We start from the raw sequence: 26,619 nt of genomic DNA on the forward strand, positions 1-26,619 counted from the left end.
TGGATTTGATGTTTTTCCAAGTTTAAAAAATAAAAAGATGGAGCGTCTCAGGAATCCACTGAAAAAAGTGAAGCCGATTCCAGTTTAATGTATTTTCCCTCTTGTGCTGCAGCGTATGTTGAGTGGGCAGCTGCTGCAGCTTCATTTAAAATGTCCTGCTGGAGATAATGGACAATTTGTCCCTGTCAAAGAAAGTGCTTCTTGCTGAAAGTAAAAATAACACTTGCTGAATCAAATTCTGTGCACTTGCACATAAAAATGTCAATAACGGCATTTTGCCTACAAGTTGGACTTTAGGGCCAATTAATGTAAATCTTTAACTTGGAAATTTTCTGTTAAACAGGATGTTATTCTATAGCACACACAGGAAGAAAAGGAGGTATACACTCCACGAATGTATCAGACGCTGAACAAATATTTTGTTCTCAAAGGTCAGACAGTGTGATGTCTGCGCCTCTGGTTCACCAGCCTGAAAAAAGGTCATCAAGTTTTAAGAAAACACAAAGCTGTTTATTATTTTAAATGAAATATTTAATCTCTCAAAAAATGACAGCAACAAAATCAGAAGGACGTCTTCTTGTCTCCTTCAGGCAGCCACGCTGGAAGGACTGTTTAGGTTTGGACAGACAAATCAAAGCTATCTACAGGGATTCTGGCAGAAACAGTTATTTCTTATCCTGCATGAACCCATCTGACAAGTCATATAGAAATGACACAATCGAGATAAAGCATGACTGAGTCTGGTAACCTCTCATATTTCAGACATGGCCAATACTGAGGATTAATAACAGTGGCAGCCTTGAAAAGTTTTCAAGGGAAGACTCAAAAAAACAAAAGGCCATCATGAATCATTTCCAGTAAAGAGCAGATCATTACCACACTGAAGGAGTGACGCTGGCTAAGTATGCTACTGACCATGTGGTTACTGTTTAGAAAAAGTCAGATAGAAGCTGGTAATTGTGTGGAAGGCCAGGAAATTTATTTGAGCATGTTAAATTTCAAACAGACATCATTGTGCTGCTTGTAATTTGTTTTAAGGCCACCAGAACGTCCAATAAATGTGGAGTCAGAATTCCTTTAAGTAATAAGCGAAGATCACCAGACTCCCCTGTGTGTATAGAGGGGGCTTATCTCTGCAATTATTAATAATCACTTGACATCCTAAAGAAATAGCTTTCCCACATGGACCGAGCTTTCAGCAGTGTGGGCTGTATCTAAATCGGTCTCCAGGCCAAAAAGACACGGCAGCGCACAGCACAGAGTGACCCGTCAGACAGAGAAATAAATAACCGGACTGTCGTTTGGCAGAGTTCACTTCCCTCCTATTGCCCTGCTTTCATTGGAAGAGAGGAGCGTAGGTCCAGACTGACTCTTCCGATCATTCATTTAGAAAGAAAGATGAGAAAACTTGACACTCAGCTCATGTGCCTTAAACGCTTCTCAATACCACATGCAATGCATAACATTAGGCTTGTTCCCCCACAGAAGGATCCAAATCCTATCGAGTTTCTAATCTTTTAAACTAGGTTGTACTAGAAACACAAACCATACAGCATGTCCTATTATTGAGAAGGAAAGACACAATACCCCTAATGTGGTAATTATAGTTTTAAGGTAGGAACACAGTGTGTGATTTTAGCCGTCATATGAGTTTGCTGAAAGCCACAGTGTGTGACAACCCGTGATCCTGACTACGGCATCACGTCTGCATACATCAGACATGATGAGCTATGGCTGCAGCATTTTTCACGCTGACAGGGTGAAAATAATAACTGGATCTTTCTTTGCATGTTCATGGTATGACACATCAAACAAACAAAACGTCTGCTGCCATAATTCAACCAAGCTTTCTTATTTATTTGGATTCCACATGTTATGTGTTTGCTTTTGTGGTTTCCATCCACACTGGGTTTGTTTTGGTTTTCAAAATGACCCCAATGTCACATTGATAAGGATAAGCTCCTAATGGTAGACGTATTGTGATATTGTCAAAAATGGTTATCTTGGGTTGCAAGACTGCCAATGGCCGCCATTGAACCTCTCTTGCTGTACCATGTACGACTACAGTTTTCAGCTACGAAGACTCTTATGCAGCTGGCTGAAGATCCTTGATCTGTTCAAGGCCCCTAATACTGACGACATGTATAAATTCTCAACTGAAAGAAATGAAATATCTGTGTCACAGTCATGTTAGTAGGAGGTCAAACTCTCTTTAAAAAGCTTTGGTAAGAAGATATAATGCTTCCTTTATTAAAGAAAATCTAGATAATTCTGCCCACAATTTCTGACAGCAGCAACATTCAAAATAACAATCAGGGATTAATGTAGATAAATATAAGGGCAACAGGGTGAGTTTAAGCAGCGTTTGACATATTTCACTTTGTGGTTCATTTGTTTTAATCAATTAAACTTGGTCAGGAAGTAATATGGTCCACCTTATAATACAAGTAATATAGGCTACATGAAATTACATAAAATGTAAGTATTAGGTGAATGGCATTGTGCCCTATTAGTATAATATTTAATGGCATTTTAATTTTCACTACAGCAGAAGCACATCACAGCTCAGATTCTTGGAACAACACAGCTTTCTTTCCCTATAGCCTTGCCAAATTCCTCCTTTACCTCAATGTTTTCCAACAGGGTCAGGAAAAACTGCTTAGAAAGCCTATAAGAGGTAATTTTTTTTGACTATTCAACCATACCACAGTGTTAGGGAGGCTAAAAAAAGGCTTTTGTGGCTCTATAGTGAGCTGCTATAAGTGTGATAAATTGCCTCAAGTGATGTCATTCAGGAGCTGAAGACTGAAAATGAAAACCTGGGGGTGTGGAGACAAATACAACTGAGCTTAGCAGATCTCTGCAGCCTCCTCCTCCTCATCTCTGTTGGAGGATAGCAACTCATGTGCAATAACACAAATCTCCATCTGAAATGTTGGTAGTTGAGTTGTACTGTGGGTGAAATGGATTCCAGGATTAAATGAGAAGATAAAAAGATCCATCATAACACATCATGGCCTTTATTGGAAGAAAAACGGAAAAACCGGATCTTAAAATCCCCGTTTTTAACCCCTAAGTAAAAACAACCATCAGGACTAAAAATTAAACAACTTAACAGACTTACAAAAAACAAAGACTCCTTACCTGTTATCCTGGACTTTCTGCTGATTGTATCTGACGTGGAAGTCTCTGAGCTCCTCTATCAGTCCTGCAGATAACATCTCATCTACCCGACCATCTAACCGCTTGTCTAGAGCTATAAAACACAGGAGGAGGGCTTGTTATATGCTGCATGTAAGCTCCTACATCTAATAATGCAATTTCTGTGTTTCTCTTACAAATGAAAACTTATTTTAAGAACAGACCCATCTTTACCCTCCAAGTCTGAATGGAGCCAGAAAATGCAGGGGTCTGGGTATCTCAGTGGACCCCCGAGACCATCGCCTCCCTCCTGTCCTCTCTGCTCCTCCAGCCAGTGACTATGGGGGATGCCCGTCTCCTGGTAGATTTGAAGACTTCTGCAGAGGGTGCATGCAAATACGGATGTCTGGGACAACACAACTGGATTGTTTCAGATATTGACACAAACTTATATGATTCACTCACGTTGTGAGAATATTTTCCACTCCCTGTGTACCAGTACTCAGTGGGAAAATTGAGATTAATTATTCACCTACTCCTCCACTAAATCTAATGCAAATGAAAACCTTCAACTCCTTTTCTGAAAGGTAGGTTTAGTGTATTTTAAGCTGTAAAAAATGTAGGTGAGCACAGAACCCCGAGAAAAAAATAAAGAAATTAAACAACAACAGATAATATAAAGTATGATTGAGAAAATTTACTGCTCTGTGAAATCACATTAAACAGAACTGAACAAACCTGAAATAGAAATTTACATGCAAACTACATTTTCTAGTTATGCCATGCTAGACACTGGGGTTATGCCAAAAGATGATTCCTGTCATCCCCTGTCATCTTAAAGAGCAGGGTAACCTAACCTGCTCACACAAAAGACCAGAGCGCATACTGCTACTCATCAAGCAGTGTGGGTTTTTTTTGTATAAAGCTAAAACTTCTTGCCTGTATTCTGCAAACATCAGCCTGAGAAAACACAAGTTCTTGCTTGCAAATGCACCGGATAACACAAACTATCCAACGTTTCACTTCAAACGGGAAATACAATGGTGTATAAGTAATTTTAACCTCAGGTTCTTTTAAAAGATTCAATCCATCTAAAAGTTTTTTAAAGGGAATTTTAAAAACTGCTGTCAATACACCAAACACAAGCATGTGGGAGCTGTGACTATCTCATCTGCAATGGCTGCAGAAGGAAAAGTGGATCTTTGAATACACACAGAGTCACGATGACGACGCTGTACTCATACAATCCTCTTCATTAACTAAGCGGTACTTCTGATCTGAATGACATTCAGATCTGGCCTTGTACATGTGATGTAGAGATTTGTTGTGTAGATTGAAATGCTTAAAGAAAAAAAGTATGCTGGTTATTTTTAATATTATTATTATGATCCTTTAAGCAGTCAAAATATTTCAAAATAACTGAGCAGAATTTCTTTTATTATATTTTAAAGAAAACCCCTAACCCCACCAATGATCAAACCTAGAATTAAAGCTTTACAGTCAAACATGTAACTCACTGAGCAATACAATTACTCTGACACACTTCTCACATGATCTACTCTTCGTTTGCTGATCTGGAGGGCAGATTTTCTTTAGAGATTTAAGACACGTAATAAAAAAAAAACCCAACATTATAGTGAGTTTTATTTCTAGTGAAACAGAGAAGTCCCTCTGCTCCCCCTACATGAGTGGTGACAAGAACAAAATAATATCTGGGAAATGTTCCCTGAAGGATCGATTTACATCTCATTTAGTTAGCAGTGCCTGAGATCAAACAACTACTTGTCATGGATGCCAACAACAGTCCTGTTAGCTTCCTGCGGAGAACCTTGTAGTGATAACTACTGTAGTAGTGAATGTAGAGAACATTGTCAATGCCATAAGGACATCCTTGTTAGCTGGTTATTGTGAATGAGTGCATCAAACTGATTTCGCAAGTCATAGTGATGCAACACAAGCTCTTAAAGTGTCTGAGCAGTCATGTAACTGCTTTCCCCATTAGTTATAAACTGAGACAAAGGTCGCTGGAGGGCTACTTATGTACTTAAAGAAATGCAATAGGCTTGCATCCATTGCTACAGTGAAACTGAAGTTACTTAAGCCTGGTACACACATAACAATTTTTTAATTTTGTGAGACTTTTTATCTGGTCGAGACCTCACACGTGAAGATAAAAAAAATCAGTTTTGATCGAACTGTGTGTGGTGTGCTTTGAAAATGTAATCAAGGAACAACACACACATGACGATGCTGTCCAGTAACTCAAATACAATCTAGTCCTCCAAGCCGGACAAACGTTGAAACGTAGAAGAAGAACCATAGCAGCAACCGGCAAAAAACGAAGAAGAAGAAACATAGTAACAAAAAAAACAAAAAACAAAAAACATTAGCAAGTAAAAATACAGATAACAGAAAAATTATAATATAGCAAGACAAGTTGATGGAACGTTCTCATTACAAAAGCTTATAAATTATCATTGTGCATTCACTGCAAGTAAAAAAACAAACAAACAAACAAAAAAAAACGCACTGTACTGTAAGACGAAGATTTTACCAGCTGTATCACCTGGCTATCTTGCGCTTGTCATTCGGGTGCAACATGGCGGCCATTTTTGGATCCACCTTGGCTAGTCGTTCATGCAACACAGCTGCTCCTAGTTTCTCCAGCTCCAGTTTCCTGTGTGGAGCACCATCTCCTACGTCCCCAGAGTCCTCACTCTCCTGCTGTGAGACATGTTTTATTTATTTATTTTTTTTCCACCCTCCCAAAGCTGCCTTTAAATACTGCTGTTTCCACTTCTGTTATAAATCAATATATTCAAGGAACAGCAGGAATGATATGCCATGCAAACTGAAAACTAGAAACTCTTTAGGCAGTGTCATTAACATACATGATTATGCAGCATGAAGTCACAGCCTTTTTAATTCACTTCTTAAAAGCCTGAAGACTACAATTAAGCCATGAAGACATTACACTGTTAAGCCAAGAATCCAGCTAGCACTGAGGCCTAATGTTGGTTTCATATAATGAAGAAAGGAAAAAAAAATTACAATATCAACAGCCTGGGCACTGTACATATGGTATCTTTAAGTATATTTAAGACATGCCCCTGAAACTTACCTCCGTATCCAGCAGAACTTTCCACAAAAGAGACTCAATATAGTAGTTTGTTCCTCCAACAACGATTGGCAATTTGTTTCTGCTGTGCATGTCATCTATTTTGGAGTGCGTTAAGGAGGAAGCTGGACATAAATACGTAACACATAAAACCATTCTGCATTGTGCTGTTGAGCTCAAATAATACTATTCAAGTGTTAATGTTATAAAGGATGTCCAGTTGGATCTTATGTAATGAGTCACACTGGGATACGGCTGCAAACAACTGTATGAGCAAATTTACACGATCATCAAAATCAGATATCTGGGAGTAAACAGATAATTGTAATAATCTGATCTGATGTGTTCTGAAATATATTCTAAAAATCTATGTTTACATCACCAGTCCATTTTCAGATTTATTTAGGAGACGTCACTTCCTGACTTTTTATTTTTTAAACATTTGGTTTTTGTTAAACATGGTGGCGCTACATCTACGTCATTCCTGTTCTATGTAGATAAAGGTCTGTGACCCAAGAGTTCATCCAGCATATTAAGAAAAAAACAAAAAAAAAAAACAGGAATGTTGTAGGTTCTGATCCTCTGGTGTTATTTTCCTGTTTAGCTCAAAAATAAGCCGCTTTTAGAAAAGACCAGCAAGTGTGGATGTGGTCGATGGTTCTCTAAAGCCCCGTTTCCACTGAGCGGCTCGGTGAGGTCCGGTACTCTTATTTTGTGTTTTTTCATTATAAAAGGGGCTCATACAACTGAACCATACCACACCATTTATGGACCCTCTTCAGTTGTAGGTCCATAGAAAAATGCTACGGTATGGTTAAGGCGGATGTACTGGCATCTAACGATAAAACCCACTGATTAGCGGAGAGAAAAAGGTCACTGCCCACGACAAAAGCAAGCACGAAACAAACACAACATTGTCATTCAGTTCATCTTTCACTTGGGTGTTGGAAAGATAATAGGAAAAGGATGTCTGCAAACAACAGTAAGGTCTGGTGGTACAATGCGGCATGTATCGTTCATACAAAGAAACAAAAACCAAGCCAAACAAAATCAAGCATTTGACTGGTTTGTATAGTCACATTTGTTGTCGTCGCACTGGTATGACGCCACGCTAGGCATTTGGTCTAAACCCCGTATGCCCAGTGGCGGTTCAACTTGCAGTGGGAACGCTTATCTGAACTGGCTGGAACATTCTAAAACTTCCAAACCGTACCGGCCCAGACCGAACCGCTCACTGGAAACGGGGCTATATATGGACACTCGTTGAAGGTATCCCCATTTCGATATTTTCTCTCGTCAAGGAGATGGAGAATATTCAAGGTTTTCATTTCTTGGAACATGCAGGTCTTCTCTCATCCTCATTCCAGAAATAAATCTTCTTTGGCCTCTCGCTGCTTTACGTTATTGTGGTTTGTATTTATATTGCCCTGCTTGGGTTGTGACTGAATAGCTTCCATCTTTAACCTACTTTTTAACGTCTTTTTTAAGTTCCTCCATTAAAGGATTCTTTTGCACATGTACAGATATAAAAACACAAAATAAACCGGATATATAGATTTACATGCACAAAGATATCAGGGTATTGGGGAGAAATCTAGGTGTGTAAATACGATTTTGCTGTTTACATAATCACTTGAATTATTAAGTGACAGTAGCCAATCTTCTCAGAAGTGGACATCCCTGGAAGGTGACTACTGTGGTGAAAAAAAGAGTTGGCCCAAATTAAGTGTGACCGATACTGACGTATGTGGGGGGGGGCTTAGAGGTCCTAAAGGGGACCTATAATGGAAAGCATAATGTATCCTTAGTTTTTCACACACTGTTGCTGCATTTTAGCTAGTTTTTGTTATATGATTGTGACACATGATATATATCATATGTTGTTCATCTGAGGTTTTATCCACCTTTTCTTAAGACTTGCAGAGAGCAGATTAATATTTTCTGGTGTGTCCTGATTTGTAAAACCTTAATGGTCCATTTGTGCTCAACATTAAATATTCACTGATAGAGTCATCTGTATGTCATTTGCATTTATTTATTCATTTAGTTTCTAAACCCACTTATTTCAATGCCGGGTCGCGGGGTGGCTCGAGTCTATCCCAACAGTTACTAGCTAACAGCCAGGACACACCCAGGACAAGTCGCCACGCTATCGCCAACACAGAGAGACAATACACCACTAAAGCTGAATCTATACTCGAGTGGTTTGAATTTCTCTCCAAACTTAAGATTTTTTTTCTCTTCTTCTTGACAGTCCTGTTGCAGTAATCATTTCGTGATTTCTCATCAATAAACTCAGATTTGGTTTGTTTTACATAAAATAAAAAAGCTTTACATTAAGACTGAAACTGGGAAGAAGCAAACCTCCCTGGTCACATATAAAGACACACCTTATTTGCCCTGTCTCTTCTTCCTCTGTCACATCTTCTCTCATCTTGCGCCTCTTTCTTCTCCAGCTCCTCCCTCCTTCAAGTTTCCCACCCCCTCTACTGTGGGATAATCAAATAATCACTCAAACAAGATAAAGGCCCATCAGGCATCGTCACTCACCTCCTTTTACTCACACACACACACACACAAAGTGCACCTTTTGTGATTGCAGAGGAGTGAAAGAGATCACTGACAAGCAGCATGTAAAAATCAAGGGAAGGAAATGTGAAGGGTCAAGTCACAGAGGAAGGGTGCATGTGAAAGATGTGCTGAGTGAGGGGCCGATAGCTCCTGAAGCGTAACTAGTCCTACATGTTTGAGCTAGTGAGCTGCTACCACCCGACTTAAAATCCTCCACGTTGCTTCTTTCCCTCCAAATCTGAGTTCATCTATTCCCACGTCTCCCTCTTCCCAGCAGCAGGCTCGCGCTGCAACAAGCCTATTCTTGGAGCTACCGCATCCCCTCTCTGCACTAGTGCGCGTGCAATGCGCGCACATGCAATGCTGATCTATTAATACCCTCTCTAGTTATCGCCTCCTCTCTCCACATCTGTGAGACGGCCAGCGTCTGCGGGAGGGTGTGACTGCCCGGAGTCTGTGCGACAGCGTGTGTGTGTGTGTGTGTGAAGACGTTCCGCAGACATACTCTATAAATTCCATCGCCAGTGATCTCCCGCCTCTCATTTGTGGTGCAACATCTGCAGCGAGACACACTTGACAAAACCAGGACAGAACAGCTCTTCACACACACACATAAATACCTCAGGACCAATTAGTTAAAGTCAAATCCACTCAATTCTCTCCTCGCAGTTACGGCTAAATAATCTGGCGGAAGGGAGTGTGACGGGGTGATGGCAGTGTGTGGAAAAGAGGTGTTACAGCAAACATCCCTCCTCTGCCTTCGCAGGTTTCCAGGAAAGGATATCAGTGCCAGAGCTTTGTTCCTGAAGTCCACCACAGTGTAACTGCTTACCAGCGGGTCCACAAAGCTGATCATGTGATGTCTGCACTGGGCGCGCTCCTCAGCCGTCACCTTATTGGTGATGATGTCCAGACCCTGGTACACCTGCAGGGGACGCAAAGGAGAGAACAAAAGCAGAATCATCAGAAGTGAACAATATGAATTTTGTAATAAATAAATGATTTAGTAGAGAAGAAATTTAGTAAACATTATAACCGATTAACATCCATTAAAGTCTACAATAACATGCTACAAAAGTAGAGATCTCAAATGGCTCAAATTGATTTGTCTGTAAGGTGCTCTGAGATGACATTGTTGTAAAGCGGCACTAAACAAATAAAGCTGAATTGCTAGGAATTCTGTCCAAGAAAGCACCAAAAACCAGGACAATGCTGTAAAAAAAGATGACACCAGATTTAAATCTATGCCAACAGAAGGGATTGTGTGTATTTGTCAATGCCAGAAAGTGGAAGTGGAGCTGTTACAGAGGTAAGAAAGAGGACTGCTATCCATCCTCCAAGTCAAATAGCTCACACCACTCCTGCAAATTATAACACCCATCTTCCCGCCATTTTCCATCGCTCAGTGAGGAGGATCCCTCAAGGAATGTGACAGCTGAGTGTCACACAGCAGCCAGCCGGGTCCGCCGGTCTCTCTGTGAACACTGGCTGCTCTTCTTTTCTAGAGAGTCTTTAATCTTCAAAGTTATGCTCTTCCGTGTTCCATCTCTGATTATTATGTAAATCCAACACTGAGGAGGATCTTTTAGGAGACGATCTACACTTTGATTTCTGTGATACAATCTGCAGTTTTTTACATTAACAAGAGACAAAAAAAACCCATTTGTTATTAACATAGTTAACTCCATCTTTGCCTAGTTTACACTCTCTCCCCTTTTTTGGCTTCTTTCCAATTACAGTGAAGCATATGTTGCAGAGGTCATGAGATCCTGTAATGTAATCAGTGGTAAAAAGAAAGAAAAGACTGATTTCTCTTTGTTGTACAAGTATACTCCTTTTAAAGAAGTTTCTAAATATAATGTGAGGACTGAATGCTTAGGGGTGACAACAACTGCATCAACATGTGAAATGACTTGTGAAATGGATGTAAAAGTGTCTCACTATGTGCAGCTCAATGCAGATAGACCTGCTTTACAAAAGGGAAAAATGGCAAAAAAAAAGGGAAAAAAGGCATGGTCTATGGTCCCTTTAGAGCCAGCAAACTGTGTTCTCTAGCTTTTTTTAATCTAGGGGGTATAAAGATGAACTGATAGGAGGTGAAACTTGAAAATAACATTAAAAATGTAAAGACAAAGTTATGCAGAACCCTAAGTTTATTGGAATGTGTCACGAGGAACTCAGTGGTGTGATTCTACTAATAAATTCTGTCTAAATAATATTTTCCAGACAAGTCAAAGCAAGACTTTGGCGTCGGAGTAAAACGTAATAATGCTACATGCCAACACACACTTTGCAACACACCATGAGATCTAATGTCTGCAAATGATATGGATACAGCAGATCTACACACTGGTGAGATATGTTGAATCTCTGGATGCTAGCAAAAAAGAAAACAACCAAGACTCACTGGCCCCTTTATTAGGAACACCTTGCTAGAACTGGTTTGGATCGATTCATCAAGATATTGAAAACACCCCTCAGAGATTTTGCTCCATACTGACATGACAGAGTCACACAGTGGCAGCAGATTTGTCAGCTGCACATCCATGATGAGAATCTCCCGTTCCACCACATCCCAGATTGAGATTGAGATCTGGTGACTGTAGAGGTCGTTGGAGTCCAGTGAACTCATTGTCAAGAAACCAGCTTGAGATGATTTGAGCTTTGTGACATGGTGCATTATTCCACACAATCAGTAGATGAGTACATTGTGGTCATAAAGTGATGGACATAGTCCTCAATTACCCTCAGGTAAGTTGTTGTGTTTAAACAATGATGAAGTGGTGTTAAGGGGCCCAAAGTGTGCCAAAAAAAATATCCCCCACACCAATACACCATGAGCCGTTGCTACACGGAAGGATGGATCCATGCTTTCATGTTGTTTCCACCAAATTCTGACTCTACTTTCTGAAAGTTGCTGCTGAACTGGAGACTCATCAGACCAGACAACATTTTCCATCTTATAAAGTCCAATTTTGGTAAGTCTGTATGAACTGTAGCCTCAGTTTCCTGTCCATAGCTGACAGGAGTGTCACCCAGTACAGTCTTCTAATACTGAACCCTATCTGCTTGAAGGTTTGACGTGTTGTTTGTTCAGAGACGGTATTTTGCACACCTTGGTTGAAACTAGAGGTTAGTCGGTTATTTCCACTTCTCATAAGCAATAACAGCTGATCAGCATTGAATTTTTGCACCGGAACTTATTTGCAAAAGCCATTTTCATCACCTCTTAGGCAAATTGAAGACAGAAATGAGGAGAAATTGTCAAAATGAATTACATTTTTCCATCTTTATCAAAGACACATTTTTAACAGGAGTCATGGTTCACATACCAGTTGATGAAACAATATTTCCAGCTGCTGCTTCTAAATCTGACATATTACTTTAAGTATTTATGACCTCCCACCAAACTTTCACTCCCTGACATCCCAGCTGACTGAACCACAGAAAAAACAAAACAAAAAGTACCAGAGGAGAAAAAGAAAAAAAAATTATTTCGATTTCCATCGTGGGGGAAAAATAGTAATCAGCTCACAAGTTAAAGTCAGAAGTGACTTTATTTATCATCTCCTTCATGTAAAAATAACACTTAAGCACTGGTGGCGTGAATAGCTGGCTGACTGCTGTGATTAGAGGCTGGAGTTTTCTGACTAATATGCTGTTCAACAGGGTGCTTCACCGTGCTGTTTCATTATTATTTTTCTTTTCCTTTTAATTTAAATCCAGTCCAAAAGAACAGGAGTAAATTCTAATTCAGGGGGGGGGGGTTTACCAAATTTTCCTGGCAGCTTCAGGGTGATTCATTGTCAGAGCCTCAAACACATACTTTAAATGCGTGATGGTAGACTATACACAGATGCTGGGAAGCATGCAGGCCTTGCATGTGTGTTTTCATGATAGGGTCAGGTGGAAACATTAAGAAATAAGCATTAAAAAATAGTTCAGCATTTCTGTTCTCTTTGTCATGAATCACCAAATATAAACAGAAAAAGATACTGTTATTTACCAATGGTTTACTACTAAATCACTTCTGAACCCTGCTAATGTTTATGTCCCCCTTTTGTTGATAGAGCCTGAATGTGTCTCTACTCTGTACAAAGAAAAGAGGACGATTTAAAGTGATTGCTGCCTTTTTTAGACTCACACCTGCACTGTGATCTGCAGGTGTCTGAACTCCCTCTGCCTGAAAGCTGCATCCAAATTCATTCAAAACATAGCAAAACAACAGCTATTTGCCTTCACATGGACTCCTTTTGATAACTGGAATGCATCTACAAAACCCACAAAAAAAAATTCAAAAATCAGTTCGACTGAGCAACAAAATTCTAGTTCAGAAAAAATGCCAACTTAGTTATTTCCTGACCATAACTCAGTAACTAAGAACTATAAACGGTCAATCATCATAACATAAATGCACAAATGTGCACAGGGGCGTAAGCACGAAATTCTGGGCTCTATGATCAAACCATCTTGGTGGGCCCCTAAGTGGACTTGATCGATAGCTCCCACGTAGACTTTTCCCAACTTCGAAATGGCAAAATTGCTTCTCTGGCCATAGTCCTGGTTCATCTGGCAGCCACAACTTCTGCATTACTCCGCCTCTCACTATCTTCCTGTTCCTCTTCTTTCCTCTCCTCAACCTCCTCATTACCTTCAGAGCAACCTTCACTTCACATTTCCTCACTTGTATCTTCTATCTCTCTCTGCTACAAGGAGGACAGACCCCATACAAGCTAAATAGATACAAGATTATCTGAACCTGCTAATAGCATTACATACAATAGAATAAAACATACTTGATGTCTTACTAAGACTGTTTTATTTGAATCAGCTGCAGATGATTGATTGTAAACTGAATAACATCACTACCTACAAGAGCTGATCTTATCTCACATCCTCAGCGATCATCTGGACATGATGATGGACCTGCTGCTGTGTCTGAAACTGATGCTGAAATGATAAAGAGGTACTGAAAGGTTCAACATATATGACTGATATGCAGTAGAACATTTGACAGGCTTCACCAACAAACACACGAGTCATGTTTTGCATTGTCTCCTGTCTCACGGTGAAGTTCTTCTACTCTGTGTCTAATAACATGCAGGCTGGGCAGCTTTCTGATTTATGTCACTCCCTTATTTTCTAGTTCATGCACTGAGTGAAGTAATTCAGTAATAAGTATAGGACAGCCCTTTTTCAAGGTCAGATTTATTTATAAGGAATTAAATCTGACTCAAAAATAGGAGATATAGTAATCAGATTCTGACTTATTCATAATTCATTATGACGTTAAATTAGAAAAATTTTATTTTACTTGATTAATTAAAAAATATAGTAGATCATTTGTTATCAGTATTACAGCCTTCAGGGTCTAGTAAATTCAGTCTTTGATGATTTTCAGTGGCATATTCACAATCCTGAAAATACAAGGAATCCACTGACACCAAACAGGTATTGATTGATCACTGGGAAAGGGCTAAAATATCGATACAAAGGGGAACTGTTTTTAATCGCAGGGTCCATAAAAGTCAAATGATTCGTGGTAAAAACTTTGACTAATTTCTGATAGTAATCAACCTGTGTTGTCCCTATGAATCCTAACGAGCTGCCTACAGACATTATTACAGATAATTACTACAGATATTGAGTTAGTTCAGGTTCTGCTCACCTCACTTTTTTAAGAAATGAATAAGTAGCTATTGCCCCTAACTTCATTGTCTTACCCTATGTTCCAAACCCTCCGTGTCCAGACTTCACTTTCTTTGGCTCTCTGTGGCTGTCTCACTGCCTATAACTGTGTAACTCAGTTAATCTGAATGGTGCAGGTGTGGCCTAAACCATTTTGCACAATTTTAGAGGGGTGATAGGAAACTCAAACATCATTGATGCAAAATTCATTTTCATTGCACCTTAAATCAGGCAAACAGATTTGATGATATAAAATAATAAGAAGGTTAACCATCATTCCAGGACTTTCAAGGCCCCCACCCTGCAGTGTGCCCTGGGTAAACTATACCGTTTATCCCCCCTAGTCTGAAACCGCGGAGCATGCATACAGCTGATGGTGCATTTCAGTTGTCTTGGAATTCCGAGCATCCGAGAATATGTGATTATTACCAGGTAGCTGGCATTCCAGCTACACCAACTTGGAAAAAAATGGGCAGCTCCAAAACAACCCAGATGTGAGCATCTACAAATGCCGTATAAAAACTAGAAAAACACAAACTCATTGTAAAAATGTGCACAATGACAACAGCAGCAAATTTTGGTGATAATGATTAATAAACCACACAGTGACTCCATTTTTCACAAACCTGCCGTAACAATGTAATTATCGATGAAAACAACTTGTTGCTGTATTATAAAGAATTTTAATAAAGACAATAATGGACTACATGTGATACTGGGCCCAACCATCTTTAAATCAGGTATTTTGGGGTCCTCTGAAACTTATAAGTTTGCTGTTCGGAAAAACAAGACCACTTCATCGTCAAAGTGGTGCTAGACTTGTGGCTAGTGAGTGCTAATGTCAGTGTTTCTGCGCCGTCCACAGAATTCATAAATGCAACAAAGTCTGAGTTTTTGTGTGTGATCTTTTTTTTTTATATACTTTTGTTTTGCATGTGAATCTCACATTTTGCTTGCAAAGTCGGCAGACTCAATATCTGGTGTGGAAATCTGACTGAATTAATTTGACTTTAAATTTGTCTTTAGCGTCAGTCTTTTAGCATTTTAAGACAGCACTTTTAACAGACTTGTGTCACTAACATTAACCTAATTAGATAGCAAAGGCTTTTAAAGTGCTAGTAACAACCCACTAGACACAAACCATTGTAGTTTATTGCACAGTTCTGACAGAAAGCTCAAAGATCAGTTGCATTCAGCAGTGATTTCAGGCTTTGGCCTTATTGCACAAGTCTTTAGAATATTATATTTAAATCTTGAAAGACTACAATTCTACACAGAGATTTTTTGTAACTGATCAATAATTCTTTGACACAGTGGACGTGAGTCATGGCTTCACAAAGTGGTGAGCTACAACACATCCTTGCTTGGAAAGGCTGAGAACTGGCTGCTCCTTTTATGCCAAATCCTGACACCCTCACCTCTCTCCAGCATCAGTCTGCTGACGCTTCTAACTTGTGCTTTTTGTGTACCCTTCACCAACCTGTTTTCAGTGAAATGCTGGCATGAAATGTGAGATTTGTTTATGTGTCTTCAGTATACAGTGAAGACACTGAAAATAATTTCCTTTACAGTTGTAGCATTAAATGCTTATAAGCTTTTGTCGAATTTTAGGTATCTTCCAAACTTCTGAAGATGGGGTTTGCTTTATTGGGCCTTTTTGTGTGTTTAGAGTAAGATAAACTACATATGCAATAAGCAGACTATGTAAGGAAGTATTTTGAGGATAAAGACATGCCCACATCCTCTAGAACACCCACCAACTATGCCACAAGGCATCTTCCTGTAGTCTAAATCTTACATTTCATGTCAGTAATACAATATAGACTCTGACCTAACAAGCGAGCACTGAATGATCGATAAAGTTGTGAGGCTTCTCGATCATATCCTTGGTGATGATGTGTGTTTAGAGGAGGGGGTTGCGTGTGACTAACCAAATGTTCTTCGGCTTTGTGGCACGCCAAAAGTGGCGAGGAGAGCAGAACAACCCAGGCTGATAAATTATACACAGCTTGTCTGCACGACACCACTGTCAGCAGGGGATGGAGGGTGGGAGGGTGGATGGGTGGGTGGGTGGATGGATGGATGGATGGATGGATGGATGGATGGATGGATGGATGGATGGATGAAAGATTATGAAGATTGATTTCTTTTCTTTTTTTTTTTTTTTTTGGAAGAACAAGAGTTAGATAAAAGGGCACGAACAAACATAAGAGACAGAAGAGCGCTGTGTACTTGTTAGAAAGAACATGATGCTGCCTGACAAATTTGCACACATAATCCACCACCCCTCCTCTGTCTTCACTGCTTCACACACACACACACACAGATTGTACAGAAAGAAGAAGACGGGATGACAGTCAGATGGAAGATAATGATTAAACCGAGATGCTCAAAGGGATCAATTGATGCGGATGTGTAAAGCAGAAAGAGATGCCAACAACGGCCTTTGGTGTGGACGATGTCATGTGTGTCTCATTTCAAGGCCAACAACCCCCATGTTCACTTTTACTCCACAAATAGCAAAAAAAGACAAAGGCTCTATTTAAAAACACACGGTCTGTATTTAGTTCTGTTCAGTTATCAATTACCTCATATGCTCCTCATCATGTGATGGGCATATGATATGTACATCCATCTCACTTTGACATCCGGCTCGCCTTGCTTCCACACCAGAAATGTTTTTTTTTTTTCTTTCCCATCCTTCCTCTTTCTTCCCCAATTCTGCCACCCAGTCCAGTTCTTTCCACTAAAGCAAACTAATGCTCATCATGCACCAACACCTTTATATATTTTCATGCCTTCATGAAAGATTGTTTTAAATTGTTACAATCCATTTTACATGTTTCCTTAAAGGCAAAGACAGCCCAGAGTAAAAGCAGGCAGAGCAAAGACAGTGCTGTGTAAAGGAGAAAAATTAAAAGAGCTACTTTAGTGGGGGGAAAAAACTGTGCAGAGGGGAAAGCTGCAAAGGAGACAGAAAATGAGAAAGAAATTAAGACTTCCAGCGAGGCGGTGGAAATGAGCTACAAATTGCAGCGATGTTTGAGCTCAGACTGATAATGGAATCAAAGATGAAAATCAACATAGCTAATGGTGCTTACACGTCTTCTGGAGGAAACTGAAAGAATATGTCTTCATAAATTTAGAAAACTAGAAGATGAACTAAGTAAATATTTGAAATGGTGCAAATAATTTTCCCACAGCTGAGTTGGATAGGGGGATACAGAAAGCTGTTATAGGCACAAAAGGCTGGCAAAAAAGATTGATCAGGGGGGTGTCCCTGCGCTCCTGGGCCCGGGCCCTCTGCCCCGTCTGTCCCGGGCGGCCGGTGCCCGGGGGGGTCGGGGACTGCTGGCCTCGGCCCGCCGGGGCCGGTGCCCTGGGTCCGCGGGGCGGCTCCTGCTGGGGTCTCCTGCTGCTGCCTTCCTGGGCGGGCGAGTGGTCGTCTCTGTGGACAGGTCGGGATCTGTTGCCTGCGGGGGGGCTGGTGGCCTGGGTCTCGGGACCGCTGGCCTGACTCTGGCCTCTGTTCAAGTGAGGTGGCATCTGCATGATCACTCTGCATGGTCACTCCTTCCTGAACGTCTCCACACAGTCTTTGCGTCGCCGTGTGGCCGAGTTCTCCAACACATCCACACAGGTTTCTCTGCGCGTGTTCTTGAATACAGCAGTTTCACTTATATCTATTATCATATTTTGTTTCTTTTTTTAATTATTTCTGTTCTTATTATTATTATTACTCTTACTCTTATTATTATTATTGTTACTATTATCAACTAGTTGTGTAATGACCTACTGGCTAGGATGATCTTAGCTATATATGTTGTAAGTAGTATGGATTACATGGTCTTCTGTATGATGTTTCAAGTCCCCACCCGCACTCCCCACACCCTTTCTGTCCCTCTCTCTCCCCTCCCTCTTCTCTCTACTTTCTTTTCTCTCTCTCTCTCTCTGTCCCCTCCGGTCGAGTCCAGCATTAAGAGTCTGATTTAATAAAGTTTTTCATCAAGAGGGACTTTATACATGTAGTATAAATCCCTGCTTGATAGAGTAAAATTGCCCAGCACCAGACAGCAGCCAGACAATCATTCTGTTTGCAACGATGCTGGACAAGACAGGTTAAAAAAAAAAAAAAAAAAAAAAAAAAAAGATTGATCAATGCTGAGGTTGTCTGCTTGCAGCGAACTCTGCTCATATTTCACACCATCTGAGGAAAAAACAAGAAAATCCACTCAGTTTTCTAATAACATGGAGCATCCTCATGGAAATGCCAGCATGCATGACATTTCTGCGAGGTGGACAGATACTTTAAAGCTACTTCTGGGCAGCAATTAATCACTTTTCTGTCTTACAGAAGTTCAAAAGGTTTTTCCAGAGAGGTCCCAAAGGAAATATTTCAGAAAATTAGCTCGTCACCTTCAGCTTTTCAAATTCTTAATGTCCTCATTCACGTGGAAATGCTTCAATAAAAACCCAGATAATGTGGGTTCGGCTGCCCTCTCCTTTCTGTCGCTGTTAAATGGATGTGAATGGAAGTAACCATGTGGCCGGTGTGTGAGTTTAAAGAGAATGTGTGTGCGCACGAGACAATGAGTGCAGTGTTTGAGCTCTGCGGAGCCTGCAGTCGGATGGCCTGGCCAACCTTACGCCCTGCACAAGACAGCTGTTCCTCTGCCACATAAATAAGGAGAGGGGAGAATGGAAAAGGGAGAAAAGAGGGCAGGAGAGGCAGAGAGGAGTGAAGAGAAATGAAAGAGATGCAGAAAGCAAGCATCTATTCAGACATGAAACAAGATGAACTGGAGGCAAAAGAGGAAAAAAGGAAATGATGCAGATCTTTTACAACAGTGATGCTCCAACACACCGTATTTAAAAAAGTATTTCCCAATAACTAAAGTAAGCACTGATCTGACTGACTGATTCTATGTAGTTAGGGTGCAAATAATAGTAAAAGATGTTGATATGAGCCCATTTTCTGCATTAGTACAACAATACATGTATTGCACTATATTAATGAAGCTTAATGCATTTGCATATTTTTTTCCTGGGTAAGAGATAAATGAGAAGTCATTTTTAAATAAAGCATGACAATTTTTTAAATTTACCATTAAACTGCTAGTTAAGCGGCCCTTAGATTCCCAATATTTCCATCTTTCATAAGTTAGTACCACCTCCATTTCGCTGCTCCATTAAAGTAAGGGTAGACACTGTGATCAAGATCCCTGAATTTAAAATCTGTCGCCAGGTACCCTTTCTACATGAACTCTCAGGTGTACCACCTCACCTGTTCTCTCATCATCCAGTTCATTACTGACACTTTGTTAATGCAGTCATCTTTACGTCTGCTTACATAAAGCCCCAACTGTCCTTTATATCCAAACCATGGTCAGCCAGAACCACATTCCTGCAAGTTTCTACAGAAGTCCAGTGTTGTCCGTGATGTATTTATCCAATGTATTTACTGTACCAAAACAAAGACGGAAGATGCAAATCCACTAATTAATTTCCTTTCTGTGCATCAGTCACGAAGCTGCTGCGGCAGGCGAGGACACAACTTAAGGGAAAATTGATAAGATGAAATAATAGTCAGAAATTCTGAATAAGACGGAGATTTAAAAAGACGAAGGCCATTGCTGAACTGATGTAAACAGACCTCAGGTACATCCAAATTGGCGAATTACTCCTACAGTTCAGTGAATTGATGAAATCGGCACGCATTCTCTATAAAGGACCTTTTTGTTTTGTTTGCACAAATAACGCTGAGTTTGTTCCTTATTTTGTGATGATTTGATATTTTTAACTAGCTGCTGTGATTTAGATTTCTGTTGCATGAACTTTTGTTATTGCATTGTAGGTCCTGAGATATTTTAGTACCCCCAGCTCCAGTTTATACCTGCCCCTTATTAGCTAAGTGAAGCAAATCTGGTTACATACTCATTTAGTGTGTTCCTGTTTAATATTTTTCCCTTTCCCATTATTTTTAAGTCACTTTATATATAACAATGTGTTAATAAAATTATTGTATTTGTAAGTATTAGCCTCCAGTTCTGTTTATTCCAGGCACAAAGAAGCTAGATAGAAGGATGCCCTTTATGGGTTAGTTAGAGTTACTTTTAAAATTACATATAGCCTAAATAAGCTTTATAAAGTGAAAACAATAACACCAAGTTATGCTGTCTCCTGAAAAATCTCCAGTAGTCATGCATGAAAACAGCTTAATCTAAATGTATACTTCTGACCAGATAGCTGTCATGGGAAAAATGTTTTCTTACTGACTGCGAAGGTTCTCATTCACCTAGCTCACAGCATCCCACATAGGCTGAACCAAGTTAAATGGACTGGGTTTAGTTTCTTGAAGATTCCAGAGGAGTAGCCTGATGTTTTAGAGTCTATGACTTTCCTCTTGTTACAGTGATAATTGTGCATAGTTGTACCTAAAGGCTAAAAGGCCTATTTACGCTCGACGCAGAAGACGGGCAGTTTCGTCATACGTTGCCACCCTTTTCCACGAGTAATAAGCCAGTTCATCCACAAGTGGGCAGTGCTGAGTTCAGAGTTCACTTCCGCGCTTTGACCCCGGTTGGTGGCGGTAATGCATCGCTATGAAGTTGTTTACAACTGTCCAAAAAAACCAAAAGAAGAAGAAGAAAACCACAAAGAAGAAGCAGTTCCTCTCAACTTTTTCCTTTTCTTGGTCTGCGTCTTCTTCGGATTGTTTTTAATTTGGTGGTTCTTCCTGTTCCTCTTCTTTTCTCTGTTTTGTTCATTTCGCTAGCTGCGTGTTAGCTCAACGCTACCCCCGCAGTTTCTGGTGCTATTGCTCAGTCTTCTGCGTCAAGCAAGGGATAGCTAAGCTCCCTGAAAACGTAAATAAATATTATGAGATATTTTATATATTCTCTCTAAAAAGTCATTGCCACCCTCTATTCTACATAAATCCATTCAATAAGGTGGACACTTAGAAAAGGAGAGAACCTCTACAGGCTACCCACTTTATTAAACACTCTGCTAAGTGTCACTTTATCAAACTCTTTAGCTTTGCTGTACAATAAGTTCACACAGTTTACTCAAAAGACAAATTAGTACCATGAACTTGGATTCTTACAACCTGAAGATTATACCACTGTTATGCCACCACCCCCCACACAGAGAAGGCGAGGTGAAATAAAGACAGATAGTAGAGAAGAGCTAGCTGGCTATGGTCCTGTCCTCCAACAGGACCATAGCCAGCTAGCTGTAAGTAATCTTAGAGCTGGATAACCATTTAAAAAATTATATAAAGCTTAAATTCACATACATGTTATTGACTAAACATGCAAGTCTACTTCTTGCCTTTAGGCACGTTGAAGCAGATGGTGTGTTTATTGTTGCAGAGCAGTATATCATCTCATGATCTTGATGCTGCCATTAAAATTTGTACAAGCTTAAATTGATTAATAGATGTGGTGTATGAACACATGTCTGATTTGCAAAGACAGAATAAGCACCTGTATCAGATAAGTTTTCCATCATTTGAAAACTTGAGTTTAAATGTTTGAGTCAGCATATTCTTGTTTATTCAGCAATTAATGATTTCAACTGAACCGTACACGAGACAAATTGGATTTCATTGAGCCAATATTGATCTACATTATGTTTAAAATTTTTTATCTATTTTTGGGAGGAAAAAAAAAACTGAAAAAAATATCATTTCACTTTTACATTTATTACCATAAATGTGATAATACTAAAAGCCAAGTCAACACTGGCTGCAAATGGTGCAATTCATCCTCGTTCTGACCCCAGACTGTGTTTAATCCTTCCGTCTGAATCCTTTCTTCTAATACACTTACAAATAAATACCTATCTGCCTTGATTCCTTTTTACCCCTTCTATTGTTCCCCTCAAGGCACCATCCTTCAACAATTTATCTCTCCATCTTCCTCTGTGCTGGCTCTCTGTGGGGAATGGCCCAGTAATGCCAGACTAATAAATCATTCATGCTGTAGCACCATCACCCCCCTTCTCCTCTTCTTCTTCCTCCTCCTCCATCCTGCTGTCCTCCACTCCCTTGCTGCTTTACTGTAGCGCGGTGACCGCATCGCCACACCCGCAGATTTTAATTCATACACATACTTGTGCCCACACGCAATGAAAATAAGACTTCATTTATCCTTTTTTTTTTTTTTTTTTTGGCTTGCTCCTACATCAGCTTAAGGATTTATAAAGATGCATCATATATTGGATGTGGGAGGCAGCATTGCCTGAGTTACAATACAAACAAATACGTCAAAGCCCAGACAGGTCACAGCCACACCAGACAGTTTGAGAGACAGTGGGAGGGGAAGAGAAAGAGAGATAAACATGTAGGATGAGAAAGGGAAGAGAGAGGAGAAGGAAGGGATAAGTGTGAGTGAACTGAAGTGATATAGCACCTAGCTGTGCAGTTGTTCAGTGTAGGATGTGTTTAATACGCAGATAAGCAGTTAGTGTTTATGTGTGTGTGTTTGTGCATGAGAATCTACACTGGCAGTGGTCAAATCACGGCAACATGAGCATCAGGTTCTACATTTACAAGTGAAAAGAAAACTCAGCCCTTGGCGTTTTCACTACCGAAGACCCTTTTCACACCACTTTAATGGGGCTATAAGGGCTGAGATGACACTCGACAGCTTTCCTGCTGTTCAGGCTTCTTTTTCACATTCAGCTGAAAATGAATAAGCCTGACAAATCATCCTCCTTTTCACACCCAACGTTGTCCTAAAGAGAACGCACTGCCGCCTTCTTTCAAATGTGGATAAAGGAAAATAAAAATAAAAAAAGCCACCGGCCACCAACACTTCAACGCACAACACAAACTAAAGAAATGGTGCATGCATGTGCATGACCTGTTAAATTGCCCCCCAGGGCTTCTGACGGTCCTTTAGTATGATACCACACCCCCCACCTTCTCATCAACCCCACCCATCCCCTCCCCTTCGCACAAACTCGAGCTGCCTCTTTACACCCTGCAGTGTAACAATCTATTTTGTGGTAACAAAGTGTTACTAGTTAATGCGTTGAGCATGTGGCTCTAAGTGAGCGTGAGAAAACGGCTCATGCGTACAAATCATGAGGTGAAACAGCTTTACCAAGAGGGTAGAAATTGATCAGTAATCCAAATATTTCTTTCAGTGTTAACTAAATTCGAGACTTTGTATAAGTGCATCACTAATTTGGATCTTTTCAAGGCCCCATTTGTTCTGCATTCATGTCAGTCTAAACGACTTGTCAAACCTTGTTGAGAAATATTAAGTTAACCTCTGTTTTGGTCAGTATAAGAGTCAGTCTGTTGCATTCAAGTGTTTGAGGAAAACTAAATTATCCAAGACTTTGTTGTAAAGCATCCATCCCATTTTAGAGTTTTTCCATATTGTTGCCTCATAACTTGGAATTGAAATTATATGTTTTGGGATTTTATGTAAAGGACTTACATATTATAGTCTGAACGGTTTAGCACAATCAACATTTTCTTTTTTATTTATGAAAATATTCTACATATATATTTACCCATCTCTGCTTTATAATACAAAGTGAAAATCTGGTGCAGTCAATTACCTTTAGAAGTCACATAATCAGTTAAAATAAGTCCCTCTGTGCAATTTAAGCATCATATGATCTTAGTAAATAAAGACCTGTTGTTAAAGGAGTCCAGAGTCTGCAACACCAATTCCCAAGCAGCACAAAGAAGATGAAAATGCTCTTCAAAGAGGTCAGGGAGAAATGTCTGGAGAAGAACAGATTAATGATGGCTAAATTATATTTAAATAAATATATGTCATTTGGCCTCATGAGAATAAAAAGGTATCTTATTGCGCAACACCGTGTGTAGTTTAAATCTAACAAGTGACCCTGATCCACCTCCACAGCAAAGCACGGTGGTGACAGCATCATGCTGAGGGGATGTTTTTCCATCATCTGGCCTTGGAAAACTGCTGTGAATTAAAAGAATGATTGATTATGGTAAATTTAGATTAGTTTTTGAGCAAAACCTGTATTAGTCTTCAAGAGATTTGAGATAAGCCCAGACCTCAATCTGAACGAGAATCTATGGTACAACTAAAAGACTGCTAAACTCAAACACAATCCCTCCAGTTTCAAAGAGCTGAAAAATGGGGAATGGGCATGAATTCAGAGTTTAGATAAGCTAAACTTGTAAGCATGAGCTAATGACCTTAGAAGGGGTTAATACTTATATTAGGGCTGGGCAGGTTAAGGTGGTAACACGTTAACGCATTAATTAATTAACATCGTAATTTTTTTTGATCGCGCATTAATGCAGGGTTTTTTTTTCCCCAACCTTTTTGCTCACTGGCCACATGCAGAGGTTTGCAGTCTAATACCTCGTCCTCCATGTCTTATCCTGCTGCAGTGGTGCATCTGATGTAATCAGCAGACAGTGGGTTTATTAAAATAAAGAGGTGTTTTCTGTCTTGCCCTCAAGAAAGAAGAAAAAAGAACCAACATTTCTTTTTGTCTGTCAAGACCTATGCAAATGGGTAAAAAAAAATTGTGATTGATTTTTTTTTTTTTTTTTAACTAAACGGAGTTTTATCCTGGTGGATATAAATTTTGAGCCAAGATAGCAACGGTTTTTACAAACATGAAGCATAAATCGGGCCTTCTTTGGCCTCTGGTTCAGTGAATCTTGGTCATAGCGAGATGAAATTTACAGTTTTGGACTCTGTGAGATGTGAGTTTTTAGTAGAGGAGTTGTTTGTCCATCCTTATAATTTATATTTACATATTGTTTTGGATTTTTGAATTGTGTTTGTTGGTGACAGAAATGGTTTTGCTGAGCTGTTAGCTGAGATTCTGGACTTTCTGTGAATACCACACGTTTATGGCTACATTTACAGACCTGAAGTTACACCTGTAAAACCTGATGTTATCCCCTTAAAGGCGAATTTATGGTTGTGCAACGTCTGCGTCACCGCCATAGGCTCAGCGTTGCTCCGCAAAGGCTTAACGCGCATCTCTTCCAGACCTGACGTGCACCCCTGATGACGGTTACGCGGAGGTACTCCCTTGTGATTGGTCAGTTTGGGATCAAGTGTTGCCGGATATCTGGCTCTTCTCACTGAATTTGTGTGTTAACCACTGTTTTTAAAAACAATAACCAGTGGATCAAGTTGATGAGAGGCTGATAGAATTATTTCTTTGTTTTCCCCCACAAGCTAATAAAGACGCTGAACCATACTGTTGTTTTAAAACAGAAAATACCCACCGAACTGAAGTGAACCATCAAAAGAACTCCAACCTGGTGAGTTTACCGGCTGATGCCACCCCTGCTGCCACCTTCAGATCAGGAGGAGAAACTGCAACACAACACCAAACTATGTGTACCCCCTACACTCGAGTGCGAAAGTAAACTCATCAGCGTCAGCTACGCCGTAAACGACCGCACTCAGACGCCGCCCAAGCATAAATCCGCCTTAACTCCCGGTAGCAGAGGGTGCAGGCACAAGAGGTGAAGCTAAACAGTCAAACTAATAATGCAAAGTTACAGAATTTATAGGCAGGAAATCTGGATAATGAACCAATAGAGGTGCATGGATGGACGTTATTGTGCATATTGTGAATATTTATCTCTCCTCACCTTCGAGAAGCTGTGAGCCTGCTTTCTGCCTGTTCACCTGATGCTGATATTCAACACATATTGTTCCTTCGGTGTTTAGAAGGAAACAGCTTCACAGCTTTAAATTCATCCTGCTGACTTTTTCTCCTTTTTGCCTCCTCCTTTGTCACAAATATTTGATTTTATATATATTAAGAAATATTTTAACTGTTGCTGTTTAAAGAGAAAACTGCTGCTAAATAAGTATGTGTTTATTGCAGGGGTCTGCAACCTTTACAATCCAAACATCCATTTTTCCCCCATCCCAGCTAAATAAAATTTGTTTGTTACAAGACCTTTGGAAAAAAGACCTTTTTTTTTTAATAAACATCAGCTATAGGATATTGGTTGTCATTTTTTAAGAATAACATCATTATTACTATTTTTAGGTTTTAAAATAAAGAAAAACATACTTTTGCAAAAAGAGGATAGACAGACTTTCTTCTATGGGTTGTAGATATTTGTG

At 39.9% G+C, this 26,619-nt stretch overlaps 1 protein-coding gene across 3 annotated transcripts in view; it reads right to left on the reverse strand.

Moving 5' to 3' along the window:
- Positions 1-26,619, reverse strand: part of trit1 (tRNA isopentenyltransferase 1) — a 49,827-nt gene that overhangs the window by 17,380 nt on the left and 5,828 nt on the right. The window contains exons 2-6 of one of the 3 annotated variants that reach the window (XM_041966979.1): positions 9,615-9,755; positions 6,263-6,361; positions 5,708-5,862; positions 3,376-3,518; positions 3,145-3,256 (exon numbers count right to left, since the gene is read on the reverse strand). In XM_041966979.1, coding sequence (XP_041822913.1) covers positions 3,145-3,256; positions 3,376-3,518; positions 5,708-5,862; positions 6,263-6,361; positions 9,615-9,755 — 650 coding nt within the window. Of the gene's footprint in view, positions 1-3,144; positions 3,257-3,375; positions 3,519-5,707; positions 5,866-6,262; positions 6,362-9,614; positions 9,756-26,619 lie in introns of all 3 variants that reach the window. The other 2 variants (XM_041966978.1, XM_041966980.1) reach the window with 2 other exon arrangements.

The sequence above is a fragment of the Melanotaenia boesemani genome, chromosome 17 (assembly GCF_017639745.1).
Source record: "Melanotaenia boesemani isolate fMelBoe1 chromosome 17, fMelBoe1.pri, whole genome shotgun sequence".
NCBI lineage: Eukaryota > Metazoa > Chordata > Actinopteri > Atheriniformes > Melanotaeniidae > Melanotaenia > Melanotaenia boesemani.